The 17,442-nt window shown below is 47.4% G+C and overlaps 2 protein-coding genes across 2 annotated transcripts; both read right to left on the reverse strand.

The window, feature by feature from the left end:
• Positions 1-134: 134 nt before the first annotated feature.
• Positions 135-8,959, reverse strand: LOC133914458 (polyamine oxidase 1). Its single transcript, XM_062357561.1, has 9 exons — positions 8,823-8,959; positions 8,405-8,657; positions 2,947-3,093; positions 1,655-1,910; positions 1,376-1,519; positions 1,097-1,246; positions 722-979; positions 554-635; positions 135-445 (listed from the first exon to the last, which is right to left on the reverse strand). Exons 1-9 carry the CDS (start codon positions 8,932-8,934, stop codon positions 366-368), a joined length of 1,482 nt encoding a protein of 493 aa, XP_062213545.1. The 5' UTR covers positions 8,935-8,959; the 3' UTR covers positions 135-365.
• Positions 8,960-15,958: 6,999 nt separating this feature from the next.
• On the reverse strand, positions 15,959-16,419 carry LOC133914842 (uncharacterized). The gene is made up of 2 exons (XM_062357835.1): positions 16,216-16,419; positions 15,959-16,135 (listed from the first exon to the last, which is right to left on the reverse strand). Exons 1-2 carry the CDS (start codon positions 16,417-16,419, stop codon positions 15,959-15,961), a joined length of 381 nt encoding a protein of 126 aa, XP_062213819.1.
• Positions 16,420-17,442: the final 1,023 nt, after the last annotated feature.

Raw genomic sequence — 17,442 nt, forward strand, 5'->3', positions numbered from 1 at the left:
TGACTGTGATGATAATCAACGTTTTCTCTACTGGAACTGCGCAATGCAAGATTTTATTGAACACAGAGAGCATAACAAGAATACTGAAGGAGAACTTTTTTTTGGTGAGCAGCAGCAGAATTATTTAATGACAAATGATAGATGATACATGATAGCAGTCGCAAATAATAGAAGATACATGATAGCAGACACAAATGACAATCTGAATAGTGACGCCTTCCACTGAAGTCGCCTTATTCCTCGAAGAACAAACCACACATCTCAGTTTATCAATCATGGAGAACCTGGACTGAAATAAAATCTACGAGCAGCTTATTACTAGGTCACCACGGCCAGAAGGGGTTTTCTTCGCCGTGTAATATGACCTAGTCATACTTTCCCTGGACATGGTACTTGCACATCTTCTTCTGGGCGCAGTTGATCAGAATTTCAGCAGAGTCAATACCTGACAATACAAACGTTTACATGTAAGTACTAAGCTTATCACTAGAAATGTATATTGACAAACTCAAGAATAGGCAAATGAAGACCATATGCAGTTGTGCACATTTACCTGAAAGATAAGCGCCATGGACGTATCCGTTGTAGTGCTCGCTCGTGTGCTCTCCGGTGAAGTAAACCCTCCCAACCGGCGCCTAGAGTACAGAAAAAACAAGAACCAAAGTTCACACATGGTTCTGTGAATCATACAATCGCAAAATCACGCTGCAATTTGGAGTACCCTGAGCTGGTCATATTCGTAGCGGTTGACGCCAATTGGCCAGTTGGAGAAGGTGCCCTTGTAGAACCTGTTCGACCACCATTTCGGGACAAGGATGTCTGTCGCTTCGGGGACGTCCTCGCTGGGGAACATCTTCCTCAGCACCTCCATGATTTCTGCCTTGGTCTGGTTGTCCGACTGCTGCTCGATCCGCCTCGACTCCTCATCGGTGACGGTGACAAGGAGGACGTTGGCGTCAGGGTACTGCGCCTCAAACTCCTAAGTGTTTCAGCACAAAAGATCGTTGCAAAAAGTTAGTTTGCAAGGCAGTCATAATTTCACTTTCTGCTAAACTACGATCGAGCCAATAGCAGTCAATGTTGAATTGTGGTGTACCTGCCATACTCCATAGTAACCTCTCCTGCTGCTCGCGTAGAGGAAGAACTCTCTCCCTTTCCCTTCAGGCCAGAACTTCTTGGGGAACTTGACGAAGATCTTGGTGTACACGGCCATGTCGAATTGGTAGATCGCCGAAACCTTCCATGCCTGGTACAGTGAAGGAAAAATTGCAGAATGTACGACTGTTATCTAGCGTCTTTCTTGATATGGTAAGTGAATTAAACAAGTGAATATTCAATTCCAAAAAAAATATGACATGAAGAAGCAGGAACTGACAGGTAGCTGAGGCTTGAACTGAATGAGATCACTTTGAAGGACTCCCAAGCTTGCAGAAACCATGACATAGTCTGCCCTGTACACCGAGTTGTCCTCCGTCTTCACGGTGACCCCATTCGAGGAGTAGGTTATCTCTCGCACCACCTTTACGTGAATATATATAAATATATATATATCGCGTTAGTGTCATGTAATTTCAGCTTGGAACATAGAAGAGGAAAACTATAAAAAGGCAAGCAAGAACATGTGGCAAACTGGCATTGCGGGTAGGCTCGGTACCTTGTTGAGCTGGAGCCGGGGATCGACGATTTTGCCGGACTTGTCGGTCTTGAGGTACTGCCCAGCGAGGTAGTACACCACGGCCTCGTAGCCTCGCTGGTCGGCGACGAAGTAGACGTCTTCTCCGAAGTCGCTGAACGTCGGCAGAGGGACAGTGTTCTGCAGGCTTGTCACGCGCGGCGGCTCGGCGAACTCGTAGTCGTACTTGTAGTAGTCCACTACCATATCCACCGGCGTGGCCGGGCCGTTCGGCTGGCTGGCCATTGCATTTGCACCCGACAACGAATGATTTTTCTCGATCGTTGTTTAGCTATTGGCTCGATCGTAGTTTAGCAGAAAGATACGTTTTCTTCATTTTTATATTTTTAGCATGTACTAGTAATTCGGTTCTGCTATTGCACTCGGTTCTACTAGTTTAGCATGTACTAGTAACCCGACAACGTATAATTTCACTTTCTGCTAAACTACGATCGTAACAATATAAAAATAATTTCATTAGTACTCGGTTCACAGCTCGTATCATGTACTAGTACAACGGCTGAAATTATAAGGCTTTTATCCCCGCAAGGCTTTTAGCATCGGTATCCTGCACACAGGACCAGAACTACAAGGTATCCAGCACAGTGGCGGGTCGGCCGGTGGGCCAAGTTTGATTAGATTGGCCTGAGACGAACACATTTGGGCCTTAAAGGGCTTTCAAGCATGGTCGCTCTCCTCTCTGTCCCAACGGTCAAGTACATTGGCCAGGGGTCACGTGCTGGCATTTGTAGTCTGAATTCTGAACTAAGGGCAGTACAATCATTGTGTTATAGGTGTCGCATGTATTGGGCCTATGATTTTATGTGATGTGAACGAGATTACTCTCATATTATTGTATAAATTGTTGTTACCATACTACTCATAGCATTCATTTGGTCTATATACAAATTAAGAGCTTTTAACATTACTACGAGACAACTCAAAAGGTAATTCCATTGTAAGAATTGTCTATTAAGCTTTATAAAGATTATGTGGCAATATATGAGATGACCTATAAGACCGTGTTGTCCATGCCCTAAGGCGATAGCTACTTGAATAAACAATGGAGCACTTACATTTAGAACCAGCGGCACCCAATATTTGCAAGTGTTCCTTGTTTTTTAAGATTATTACAACCGTTCGAAATGTTCCCCATGAAAATAAACAAGTTTGAAATGCAACTATATATTTTCTACGGAATGATCTGTTATAAGATGGACGTTTCTATGTAGAGCAAGAGCAGATTTATTGAGAATATATATTTATGTGCATACTGATCGTTGAGACGCTGCATGGCAAGGATGGACATGTCGTCGCGGCCGCTGGAGTGCAACGTGCCGGAGAGCTTCCCTCCACTATCTTCCACCTCATCCGCCCTCTCGATTCTTTTCTGGACGTAATCTTCATCGTAGACGCCGCCACTGCAGATTATTATGTACAACAAAATGTATTCATGATAATGTAAGACAATAATACACTAATATATATAGAAAACGTTTTTACAGTCGGTTTGAAGTAGGTGATTGCAGTCGGCCACTAAAACCCGCCTATATATAAATAATTTGTCATAATCGGTTTTTTACTCGAGCATCATGTATTGCCGCGGAGCCAAGAACAGAGTGTGACAATCTTCTACCTATCTTCCCAAGCAACTCCTATTCAGACCGAGCAGAGCTGCTGCTTGGGGCGGCTGCCATCATTTTCCAAGATTTCAGTTGAGAAGGCTCGGACTTTGCAGGAGGATTTTTTTTCCCTGTGATGCAAGGTAAGTAGTTTTGATCTAGCTAGCTAGCTGGATTCCATATATTAGATCTAAAATGCCATGTGTATATTGCTTTTTCCAGAGGACATGACTAATAAATCATGGTATTCGTTTGAAATACAAATTTCTCGTCAGTCGGTTTGTACCAAAAACCGATTGTAATAATGAGTATCATAGTTGGCTCCAGAACTAATTGTGATAATATCTGATTATCACAGTCGCTTTGGTTACATACAGTTCAAAAATTAGCTATGATAGCGGTTTTGAATCAACTATAACATGCCTCTATGTGGCAGTGATATGTCGTAACATGTATATATAGTGTCTATGTTAATGCGTAAGTAGTTCGGCCAGGTGACATTCTTGGCTTAATTCCGTGTATCTAGCAATATTAGTCTTTTGCAAACAAGTAAGACCGGTTTTTACAACAAGTATGGCTCCTTTGGAACGCAGGAATTTCACAGAAATGGTACAGAAATTTTACAGGAATCAGTTCAATTTTATAGGAAAAACGTAGGATATAGAAAAAATTCCCACAATCCAAAAGAGGCTGTAAAGTATGTGCACCAGTGGTCTTTAAACCTGTCCTCTCAGGTGCCATCTATGTCGATGAACTCTTACAATGCATATCTAGGTCTTTAAGACATCGAGTGGCACATTTAACAAGTTTAAAAACATAGATCTGTATTTTAAGAGTTTATATGGCGATCTGGATGTCATCACGGGACAAGTTTAAGCACCGTTGGTGTATTTTGCACGAACACGTGGAGTTGAGTATTTAACAACTTAATCATATTATTTCCAAAACCATTAACTTCGTTTGCATATTATTTGCTTCATTTCCTGATGCTAGCGTCGTATTAATTGCCCATAAATTTCCCCTCATGCACGCAGGATCTTTAGGGCTTTTCTTTGCACGGCGAGCAACATACATGTTTACACTACCGGAGACAGCTTCTTTGCCGAGTGCCTCAGGCACTCGGCAAAGGACGATATACACTCGGCAAAGGCTTTGCCGAGTGCCACACTCGGCAAAGGGCGCTCGGTAAACAGTTTGTCGGCAAAGACCTCTTTGTCGAGTGCACTTTATCGGGCACTCGGCAAAGGCTTTGCCGAGTGCTAATCTGACACTCGGTAAAGGTCTCCGCTTTGCCGAGCGCCAGTGAATCAAACACTCGGCAAAGGTGGCATCTGTGCCGAGTGCCACCGGGAGGACACTCGGCAAACAGGCCATCTTTGCCGAGTGCCTGGACCGTGGCTCTCGGCAAATCTGTGATGTTTGCCGACTGCAATGGCCTTTGCACTCGGCAAAGTGACTGAAAACATCCTTTTTTATTTGTTTTTTACATCCCATCCAAACAAACAGAAGATATATATATATATAACAAACATCACCAACATCACATATATATCATCAACAGCACATATATATCACCAACACCACATATATATCACAAACGTCACATGTCTCACAATATATCACAAATAAGTTCACAAGTAATCCAAGTGCTCCATCATCCACAACCATAATTGCAAATAGAAGTACCATTAACAACCACAAGTATCATCACCAAGATGGTCAATGAAACTGATTTGGTGAAGGATTCGCTGAAGCATGAGGATCGTTCGATGCCGCCGATTGATTCTGCACAAAGGAGAAGAGATTGCATGTGTGAGACAAGATAAATATATACCATACATGAATAAAACTTTCATACTCCACTAGGTTTGACCGTAAGCATGAACATACAAACTAAAACATTTATACTCACAGGAGTAGAATAGTGAGGAGGTAGAGGTGGAGCGAATAGCGAAGGTGGCGGAGCTACACCCGTAGCGGCGCCAATACTTTGCATGTACTGAAGAATCTCCACCATCCTCCGCTGCTCGGCCTCCCGCTCGGCCTCCACCCTCTCCATCGTCGCCTGCATTTGCTCCCGTATCCTCCTCTCTTGTTCCAGCTGGGCCTACAATATATTCACCCTAATGTTACAATAATGCAAAGGAAAGGTATGAAAAAACCAATGAACGACGAATAAACCAGGAATAACCTCGAGTGCCTCCACCCGGTGGTGTGAAGTGTCCTTCCGAGGTCGTATGGCCGGGCTCGTGCTCGTGCTGCTTGCTCGAATCTGGGAGAGACTGGGAGTAGCGGCCGAGTCGATTGCGCCGTCGCCAATCCAGTATCGCCCATGCTTCTTGCCTCCTCCCACCCTCATGACGACTTCTCCATCAAGGTCCTCGGTGCTCGGATCATACTCTGGCCCATGGACCTCCCTTGCCATCGATGTGTACTCACTAAGGCGGTTGTGGACGGTCGCATTGCTGTACGCCTCGGGCCCGTCCTCCGGGTTGTAGTCGACGTCGGACGTCGCCTTGCCCTTGTGGGCCATAGCAAATGCCTTGAAGATGGAGCAAGGCTGGCCACCATGTGACGCTGACTGCGAGAAAAACAGCAAGATGATTAGAAATCATGCAGAATTGAGCGTTAGAATAAATAAATGAATTCGCGTACCCATGTTTGTGCGTATCCGCTGAGGTTGCGGCTGCCTTGATGGTGTGCTACACCTGGCATCATCAAACGCCGCTCTCGGCACAAGTTGTGCGTCTCCTCCCACTCGCGTGAGCACCACTTGTCCACCATCTGTTCCCAGCACTGGGGATGCGCGTAAATCCATTCTTCCAAAGATGTTCCCCCATGACCTTCTTCGTTTGTCTTTTCCTGTTTGCACATTTGCTGCAGGGACAGCAAATTTTACTCGCTCCTTTAGCAGCCACGCCAAATGCCAGTTCCAAGAAAGCATCGGTCTTGTCGATCCATTCATTGGTGACCTGACCCTGACTTGCGCGGCCCGTGTACATCCACTCACGGTCCTCCATCCTCTAACATATATAGCGGCGAGTAATATAAACATCAATTGCATCTACACGACGTTCCTACTATCTAATAGGTGAGGATAGGTCCTAATCCCACGCGAGGATCCGTAGATGAGGTTAGTTTCCATGCTCTACTCCTATTCGAGACAGAATTTCGGCAGCACCTCCCCGCTGTTCTCCAAATACACGTCCTGCTAGGGAGAGTGTGTATCCGGAGAACAACAGGGAGATGATGCCGAAACTCTGTCTCGGATCGGAGCAGACCATGGAAACTAACCCCACCTACGCATCCGCGGGCTGTCCAAAAAATGTGGACAATTCGAAACAGATACGGTTTTAGATATGGAAATATCTGCATATTTCCAACCGTATCTCTTTCGAACGGGAGACGCCTAACTGGGTTACGTGATCTACGACCATGATACGGAAAGAGGGGTTATACCTAGGGTGGCGGTGGAGTCAGGCTAGCGGGGCCGTGGCGGGTCGGTGCAGGGGCGAGGCGACGCGGTGCAGGCAGACCCGCAGCGGCAAGGAAGGCGATCGGGGTCGCCGAGGTATTCCGGCGCCGCTCCGACTGGCTCTTCTCTGCAAAAAAAGAAACATAAAACTGTTAATACAAAATTTTGGCAGCACCTCCCCTGCACGGTGAGGTTTCCAAAACCTGCAAGAAAACCAACGGCACGATGGCCGACATGCACATATATATGAACGGCACGATGGCCGACATGCACAAGATTATATCCAACCACATATATATAACAATATCACAACCACTCCTACGACTACTTAGACTACCACCACTGCTACTCTACCACTACTACTACCGCAACTACTAGTAATACTACGACGACGACGACGGTATGGCATACCTAGTGGGCGTCGTAGGGCGACGGTGGTGAAGGGGCCAGGGCGCCGGTGGACAAGGCGACGGCTCAGGAAGCGTCGGGGACGTGGCAACGACGGCCGGGGCGCCTCCTCCTCCTCCTCCTTCTTCTTCCTCCTTCCTCCTTCCTCCTTCTTCCTCCTCCTCCTTCTCTTCCTCCTTCTTCCTCCTTCCTCCTTCTTCCTCCTCCTCCTTCTCTTCCTCCTTCTTCCTCCTCTCCTCCTCCTCCTCTCTTTCTCCTCCTCCTCCGGCGGCGCGGCGCTGGGGGCGGCGCGGGAGCGGGCGGCGCTGGCGCGGGGGCGGCTGGCGCGGGCGCGGGCGCGGGCGGCTGGTTCGTGGTGATGTTTCGTACGTGACAACTTGCGCAAAACCTTCTCAAATTTTTATCACAGCCTCCACATATGATATCATGACATCTTGACAAGTTTCATGATTTTCGGACTTCGTTTGCTTTTTATACAATTTAAAAACAACTCGACCGCAAGTTCGTGGTCATGTTTCGTGAACAAGATGTTCGAAATTGGTGGTTTGTTCCTGGATACGGCCTCACATTATACTAAATAACATGAATATCATTTTTCCATTCATTTTTTTTCATTATTCGAATGACTAGCAGTTATAATTTGAATTATCCAAGAAATTCAATTAATTGAAATAAATTAAAGAAATATAGAAAAAGTCCGAGAAATGTGCCACATTGGAACATGGAGTACCAGGTATTGTATGAGGACTGCAGAAAAAATTTGGAGGTCAAAAGTGAAAAAAAAATAGGGTTTGCCGAGTGTCAAAAAATGACACTCGGGAAAGGAGCCTCTTTGCCGAGTGCCACATGTTTGCCGAGTTCTTTCTCTCTGGCACTCGGCAAATAGCCTCCACGAACTTGGGCAAAAGTGAAAAAAATAGGGTTTGCCGAGTGTCAAAAAATGACACTCGGGAAAGGAGCCTCTTTGCCGAGTTCTTCCTCTCTGGCACTCGGCAAATAGCCTCTTTGCCGAGTTCTTTCTCTCTGGCACTCGGCAAATAGCCTCTTTGCCGAGTGCCAGATGTTTGCCGAGTTCTTTGTCTCTGGCACTCGGCAAATAGCCTCTTTGCCGAGTGCCCGATAGAAAGCACGCGGCAAAGTCTGGGACACTCGGCAAAGAAGCCGTCTCCGGTAGTGTTAGTTAGTTGGTAAGTATAATCCCTGTTCTCAGTTCACCCCACCACTTACTCCTCCTTGTATACGTTCTGGGAGAGGTAGTCAAAGTCGGAGCGGAAGTTCCTGAGCTTGAGGGTGGAGTTAACGATGGGCCAGATGGGGTTCATCTTGCCACCGTTCACGCCCTCCACCCAGTTGGCGCCCATCTCCACGTTGATGCCGGCGAAGTTCACCTTGTGCATTCGGCCGCCGACGTGGTCCGTCGCCTCCAGAATCAGCAGGTCCGTTATCCCGGCTTCCGACAGCCTCTTCCCTGCCGAGATACCTGCATCATATTAAAAAGCCAAGAGTTATATCATATGCATCAGTGACGGACACCTACGAGCTGAAGTGCATGCATGCGTGCTGCTGCATGTCTCTGTCGTTACGTGTAGCTAGCCTGCACATGCAGAGATGCAGGGTTTGATATAGACAATGATGATAGGTTTACCGGACATGCCGGCGCCGAGGATGATGACCCTGGGGCCGGCGGCGGTGGCGAGGGATGCATAGTGTACTAGGGTCAAGGCTAGCAAGAGAGAAATGGCTGTGGAGGAACTCATCTTTCTATCTGCACACAGGATGTGAAGTGAGGACACTCCACCTCTCCCGTTCGTGCACTAGCTGCAGCCTGCAGGTATATATAGGCCTTATTTGCGACCGTTTCAATGATACTGGAGGGAACTTCACAAGATTGAAACAAATGAACACAACTATATATGGAGAGAAAACTTGAGGGTGTAGATAATTTGGCATCAGATTTCATCGTTAATTTGGTTGTAACTGAGTGTAAAGATAGCCTCAGGTTTGAAAAGAAATAGTTGTGAAGCCAGACCAAAAGAACACCTCAATTTCTTTGTGCTGGCAAGACAAAACAATTATCGATGAATCTACAGACAACATAAATTTTCAGTATATCAGTACACACACCTTCTTTAGGCCCTTTTTGGAACAAAGGGAAAACATAGGAATTTCATCGGATTCGAACCTATATGAAAATTCCTACGAGCCCTTTGGAACAAAGGATTGAACCTCTAGAAATCCTATAAAATTCCTATGAAATGGCTTGTTCCATAGGAATTTGAGGATTTCTAACATGAGGTCCAACCTCTTGGAAAACTTTCTTTATGTTTCTCTCTTCTGATTCCTGTGTTTTTTCTGCGCTCCATCTAAACGGTCATTCCTATAGTTTTTCTGTATTTTTCATTCCATAGGGTTTTAAATGCTAGGCAACTCTAATCCTACGTTTTTCCTATTCCTGTGTTTTGAGAATCATGCGTTCTAAAGAGTCACTTAGATTCTGTTCACCATCTCATTATTTCCACCGTAGGAATAAAATTGCAGTTCATTCATGTTCACCATTGATTTGCTACTACAAGTCACTGAAATTCTCTCTGAAGTGCAAGAACAAATATTCTTGTCAAAATAGCAAACAACATGTTCATCTTCTGCACATCTCCTAGGTCTGAAATAAGTCTTGTAACTGGCGCATCCTAGCATTTGAACACATCTAGCTGCTGGTTTGCTATCCGTGTATCAGTTGATATGCAGACATAGTATATGCTAGATTGTTAGCGATGCTTTTTTCCCCATGCCATCTCAGTGCTCAAACAAGTCAGATGTAATTCTGGCAGAATACAAAAAAGAAACGATGAGATTTGCTCAAATGATTGTTCAAGATTTTTCATGTTCCAGTACACATGTTTAATAACCGAAATCCGATCAGAAGAAACTAACCCTGCAGCGATGAAGTAGCAGCACCTAAGGATTAAAATTTCGTCAAATTTCGGTGAAATTTCGTGAATTTTAGGAATTTTATAGGGGAACGAAATATCTAATTTTAAAATTTTATTTCACTGACATGTAGGACCCACAGAGAAGAGGATGAAAAATGACCAAAATTTTAGTGAAATTTTGCGAATTTCAGCCTTTTCGTCGGTGAAAAAACTGTAAAACAAAATTGAAATCCATGGCAACACCTCACTTACTACTCTGTTGCACATGGTGCTACTGCTTGTGTAGTTGCGTAGACGTGTTGACTAGCATGGACCTCACCTTGGTCAGTATGGATCTGACGCGCGGCTCGCTGACGCCACAACGATTGCACGACAACATCCAACCCTTCGGTTGCTCAGTCCCCATCGCCGCACACATCGCCTGATACGATGGCAACCTAAGCGAAAACACGACCACATTAGGGGGGCATAAGCAACTGGAGCAACATTGTGCCACCAGATCTCTCATCCCCCCAAGCATCAGATCCAAATCAGGTGCTCTACTAAAGATTCCCCTTCTCGAATCTCATTACCTTGGGGCGACGAACACGTCAAGAGTGTGGTAGTGACGGTCGATAAGGCCGCCAGAGGATCCGTCGGTCGGGAGAGTGGCCACCATCCTCTCTCACACAAGGAGGCGTAGCGAGAGACAAGGGGACAAATCTTAATCACCACAGCATGAACTCTATGCAAGTGGGGAGCCAGCGGATCGAGCAGGGAGGGGACAACTGAAGGGGTATAACAGTGACAATTATGAGTAAATAACTATAAACTTGAGATGCACTGTTATATTTTACCTCTAAAAATTATAACTCAAATTCTCTAAGCGGATAAAGCGGTGGGGAACCGATTTTTGCCTTTAGTGCAATGGGGACAAGTCTTGCGCTCCGTGACACGGAGCTGATAGCTGGTAAGGATGCCGTTTGGGGGTCCGTCCGTTTTTTTTCTGGCGAGAAGCGACCTAGAAACGGAAACAAACAAAGTTGTAGCTTGTGTCCTTGCTGTGTGTGATGCTGTGAAACATGTGATGCTGGCAAGGAGATTATTTTTTATTTGTACGTCTCACATATCAATATATTATATACAGTACAGCCGATACGTCGCTATTGGTCTGTCGCTAGCTATTGGCGTATGCAAGCACCCCGATTTTCTAGATAGGGTAAAGGCGACAGAGGCCGTCGGATCCCGATCCGGCGACTCGATCGGCAGTAGTCCCGATTGGAGCCAAAACTGAGCTGGAAGATAAGTTGGCGCCAGGAAACGTCACTGTCAGCGCAGAGCTGGCGCTGGTCACTCATCGTCGTATGCGATCTTCAAATTCACATGCGGGCGAACGGAGCTATCCCATCGTTCTGTACTCTCTGTTGCCGCACCACGTGATCATGATGTGCTTCTGTGGCCTGTCCCACCACGTGCGCTTGGGACGGCCTCTATCCCCCTCACCAGCTAGCTTCACCACTTCCTCCCCGCATGTTTTTTGTAGTTGCCGCAGCTTTAGCGTGCTAAGGTAACGAGTTTGCGATTGATTCCTTACGAAAAGAGAAGATTTGAGAGAAGCACTGCCTACCAATCGTGATGGCCTTCAGATTTATATTTGTAGTCATATACTAGGGTTACAAGATATGAAAATCCCGATATACATGAAAAATAATAAGGCTGGAAATCAGACCGAGACTTATCTCCAAATATATGCATGTTAACAACCCCGCAGTCGAAGCGTGAGGCCCTTAAACACAGAGGCTAGATTGAAAATCCTGAAACAACTGTATCGGGAGGTCTTTCGTTATGATATCGGTGAACTGATGACTTGAGGGGTCGAGAAGAATCTGAACTTGTCCAAGAGCAACCTTCTCTCGCACAAAGTGAATGTCAATCTCGATGTGCTTTGTTCGATGGTGATGGACGGGGTTTGAAGCCATATAGACAGCGCTGACATTGTCACAATAGACAATCGTGGCGCTATGAAGGGGTTAGTGAAGCTCTTGCAGAAGCTGGCGCACCCAACAACACTCAACAATGACATGAGCGACGACGTGATATTCCGCTTCAGCACTGGAGCGGGATATAGTGGTCTGACGCTTGGAAGACCAGGAGATGAGGTTGTTGTCGAGGTACATACAGTAACCGGAGGTGGAACACCGAGAGTCAGGACAACCTGCCCAGTCGACTTCCGAGTAGGCTGTGAGAGACTTCAACGACGAGGTGGCGAACAGGTGAAGACCGAAATCCATAGTGCCTTTGACATAGCGCAATATGCTTTTGACAATGTTGAAGTGGGGCTCTCGGGGTCGTGCATGTACAGACAGACTTGTTGCACCACATAAGCAATGTTGGGGCGAGTCAATATCAAGTACTATAGAGCACCGGCGAGACTACATTATTCAGTGGGATCAACAACTGGCATCCCATCAGTGGTAGAGAGCTTGGCCTTCGTGTCGACTGGAGTGGCTGTGGGATGGCACTCAGCCATGCCGGCTCGTTGAAGAATATCCGCAGCATACTGTCGCTGCGAAAGGAAGAGGTCATCGGCGGAACAACGCACATCAATGCTGAGGAAGATGCGTTGGTTGCCAAGGTCGGTCATGGCGAATTCGGCAAGATGCGTGGTGATGGAGTGCAGAAGTGCCAACGATGAAGCCGTCAAGATGATGTCGTCAATGTATAGGATGATGTAGGCGAAGTCAGCGCTGGTCTTTAGGACGAAAAGTGAGGTGTCAGAGACAGAGGCGATGAAGCCCATGGTGCGGATATGCGAGGCGAATCGCTGGTACCACGCACAGGGGGGCTTGCTTCAATCTGTATAAAGACTTGAGAAGCCGACAGACATGGTCCAAGCGAGCAGCATCCACGAAACCAGCAGGCTGCTGGCAATAGATGATCTCATCCAGCGTGCCATGGAGGAACGCGTTCTTTATGTCTAGCTGATGAATGGGCCAAGAACGCGAGACAGCAATACTCAAAATAGCATGAATGGTGGCGGGCTTCACAACCGGGCTGAAAGTCTCGTCGAAGTCGATGCCCGAGCGTTGTGAATAACCACGCACCACCCAACGTGCCTTGTACCAAGCCAAAGAGCAGTCAGAGTGGAATTTGTGCTTGTAGATCCACTTGCCAGAGACAATGTTGGCCTTGGGTGGCTGGGGCACCAGAACCCATGTGCGGTTATAGAGGAGGGCTTGGAACTCGTTCGTCATAGCTTGGCACCAATTGGGATCAGCAAGAGCAGCCCTGTAGTTCACCGAAAGTGGTGTCACCGCCATGTGGCTTGTGGAGAGATTGAGCCGATCCACCAGCTTGACAATGCCGACTTTGGGTCGCATAATCATAGGGTGACCAGCTGGAGAATGCACAGAGAGAGGCGATGCTGCTGAGGCAGCAGTAACATCTGTGGTCGCGTGTGGCGCAACAGCCGTCAGACGCGTTGTGGCATCATCCGCCGATCTGGCAGCCACATCCGTGGCCGCACATGGCGCGATGGTAGCGTCGGCCGACCTGGTTGATTGACCAGGGAAGACAACAGGTGACTCCGCTGCCCCTGGTGGCACTGGAGCATCCGACATCCAATTCGCTGGTGACACCGGACCATCCGGTGCCCATCGCTCTAGCGGCACAAGACTATCCAAAACTTGGGCGAGTATGCACGTAGCCAAAGCAGAGAGCGAGTCATGTGGTGATGTCGAAGAAGCCCGAACGGGTGTCCCAGGAAACGTGGCCATGCGTGGTGTGAAAGCAACGGTGTCGGTCGGTGAAGTCGTGGTCTGCTGTGCGACTGGGGCTAGGCGCGATCCGGATGACCGAGGCAAGGGGAACTCCGAGAGGAGCCCACGGTGGACATAGGCATGCTGGGCTGAGTAGTGATGCAAGCTAGTGTGTCAAGGAGCCGATAGGAACCTGCACATGTATAAACCATGGGTGCCTGGGCAGCTGGGTTAGTGTGAAGAGATGGATCAACAAGAAAGTCAAGAGATGCCAGAGAAAGAGGTGGGGAGGCAGCTGCAAAGGGAAAGGTGGACTCATCGAAGATGACATGACGAGAAGTGATAATGCGACGCGTGGATGGGTCATAATAGCGATACCCTTTTGTGGTCGAGTGGGTAACCGAGGAAGACACAAGCTACCGAGCGTGGAGCAAGCTTATGAGTGACGGTGGAGGCAGTGTTTGGAAAACAAAGACAACCAAACACTCGAAGATGGCTTAGGTTGGGAGGGTGGCCAAATAGTTGCGAGAAGGGAGTATCGAACTGTAGGGTAGCTGTTGGACGCCGGTTAAGGATGTGTGTGGCGGCAGTGAGGGCCTTGGCGCAGAAAGCATGTGGCATTTGTGCTTGGAATAGCAGGGTGCGGACAACATCATTGGTGGTATGGATGGCTCGTTCAACTTTGCCGTTTTGTTGTGAGGTGTACGGGCACGAGAGCCGAAGGAAGATGCCATGTGACCAAAAAAAGGAGAGGTTGACCAAGTTGACAAACTCGTGACCATTGTCAGCCTGAAAGCACCGAACATGTAGGTTAAAATGTGTGCGCACATAGGCAAAGAAAGCGAGGAACAACTCATGAACATCATATTTGCGATGCAAAGGAAAAGTCCAAAAATAGTGGGAGAAATCATCAACCAAAATGAGATAGTATTTATAACCAGAAATTGCTAAGAACTGGTGATGTCCATAGATCGCAATGATGAAGAGATGACATGACATCTCGACCAGGATGACCGAGGCGGCGGTGCCATACGTCAAAGGAGGGAGCTGCAGATAGGAGGGCGACGGAGGTGGTTGGAGTGGTGGCACTGAAAGTGTAGTGGTCACCATCACTTTTGCAGTGTAGAATCGTTGTCCTGGTACGTAGATCCTTGATGAAAAACTAAAGGGGTCAAATTCAATAGAGCAAGAGTTATCTCTAGAGAATTGACGCACAGAAATTAGGTTTTTAATTAAGGATGGAACTTTGAGGATGTTGTTGAGATGTTGGATGAAGAAAATGAGAGAGGCACGTGCCCCGTGCGGGAAATGGGAATAGAGTTACCATTTCCCATAGTAACAAACAGGGGGGATGCGCAAGAAGTTGAAGTTTGGAGGATACCATCATCGAATGCCATGTGGGAAGTGGCGCCGGTGTCCATCACCTAGTTGTTTTGCGATGGAGTTTGCATGGCGTTGAGAGCAGCGATGAGGGAGGCTTGATCCCACAGTTGCCCTTGTGGTCCCTGGCTATTAGCGGAAAGCTGGACTGGGGCCAACGTGATGGTGTATGCCTGGGCAGATGCTGGTGCCGGATGGGGGACCAGGATGCCGATGCCAGCAGTCGAGCAGCCCTAGGCAGACCACGCGTGGCAAGGAGGAGCCATCAGGAATGGACCCCATGGGGTCATACAGACTCAAGGGCCAGTGGGAGGTGTTATGGAGGTAGGCGTCGCGACACAGATAGGATTGGAGGAGGAGCTGGCTGAGCCACCGCCTTTGCCCTAGCGATGCTTGTCACGCCCGCGCCTAGAGTTGGAGGATGAGGCACGGACAGCAGAGCCACAGGGCGATCCTCCGGCACGCGGAGTCACAGAGAGTAGGGTCGTCGCAGATGAGGGCTCTGTGCTCGGCGGGGCAGCGATCTTGTGAAGGAGAAGCATGTCCCATGCCTTGGCAAAGGACGGGAGGGAATCCTGGAAGGAGATGATGTCGGCAGCATTCTTCAAGCGGGGGCTCAGACTACGGAGCACGTTGAGAACAAGCTCATTGTCCTGAATGACACAGCCGACGTCACAGAGGGCATCGACAGTGGTCTTGAGACGGTGGAAGTACTCCATGATGGAGGAGTCACCCTACACCAAGGAGTGGAATTGTTGGCGTAGGTAGATGGCGCAGGTATTGTCATTGGCGGTGAAGAGGGCGCCGACGCGAAGCCAGAACTCCTGGGTCGTCTGATTTGGCTCAATGGTGGCGTCGACGACATCATCGATGATGGAGCCGTAGAGCCAGGTGCACACGCACATGTCAGCCTGGATCCACGAGGCATCATCAAGACACGCAGGGACAGTGCCATCAATGTGGCGAGAAGACCGAACTTCCCGTAGGTTGCCTGGAAGTACATCGACCACTTCGTGTAGTTGGCAGCCTTGAAGCTGAGGATGACTAACACATGTGTCTTGATGGAGGCGACATTGATGGACGAAGAGATGGAGATGGCGAGGGTCGATGCGTTTGTGAGGGCGCCGGAGGTGCCGGAGCCGATCGCTGGCAAGGTGCCATCACTAAGCGTAGGCAGGGTGCCATTGTCGCTCATGTTGTGGAGGTGAATGTGGCCGGTGGTGAACGAGGTGTAGCAGCGCTAGGGTGAACAAACGGGAAAGAAAAGCAGCGGAAGGAATGTGGATCAAAACGATCCCTGATACCATGAAAGAGAGGAGATTTAGGGGAAGCACTGCCTACCAATCGTGGCGACCTCCAGATTTATATTTATAGCCATGTACTAGGGTTACAAGGGATGGAAATCCCGATATATATGGAAAGAGATAAGGCCGGGAAGGAAATCCCGATATACATGGAAAATGGTAAGGCTGGGATCAGCCCGAGACTTATCTCCAAATATATGCACGTTAACAACTTATATGATTTTTATCTATATAGATTGTATAGGTAGGTTGAGAGTAAGTAGATTAAGTGACATCATATTTGTTAAAAAGAAGAGTGTTTGATTGGTCATATCTGTCTATACAGACTAAGTTAAGTTTTTATTTGGTTGATCGAATCAGAGCTTGTATGAGCGAATGTAAGGGTTGAGACTATGATTGGTTACTCGCATCAAAATGACTTTGTGACTGGTTGCTGTTGAGCTTCCCTCTCGAGCCAGACTACAAGCGTACATTTGCTTTCGTCGAGCTAGGCTGAAAACCTAAAATAGTGCAAGGGGACAATCAAACATATTTTTCTCTAAGATTATACATATTTGTCAGACCAGATTACTCGTATACGAATAACCACTCACACCCTAAGTGAATGGACCTAAGGTTAGCATTGCAATGGCTACTTGCATCCACATAGGCTAGGATAGTGTTCTATTCCTTTATTGAAACAACACTGTTGGCATTATTGCTAGCAGATATATGTGAATAAATGGTGCAGTAGGCTCAGAATAGGTTGGTAAAAAGTGTGTGATTTGATTTAGGTCTCAAAGCATTTCCAATTGACTCTTTAAATCTCACTCTCTATATCTTATATAGAGAGCATTCCTAAAATATTCTTTCTCTATTTCTCTACGCATTCCAACCGACTTCCTAAATCTCGCTCCTTAAATTCTAATCACCTA

The sequence above is a fragment of the Phragmites australis genome, chromosome 4, assembly GCF_958298935.1.
Source record: "Phragmites australis chromosome 4, lpPhrAust1.1, whole genome shotgun sequence".
In the NCBI taxonomy this organism is placed as follows: domain Eukaryota; kingdom Viridiplantae; phylum Streptophyta; class Magnoliopsida; order Poales; family Poaceae; genus Phragmites; species Phragmites australis.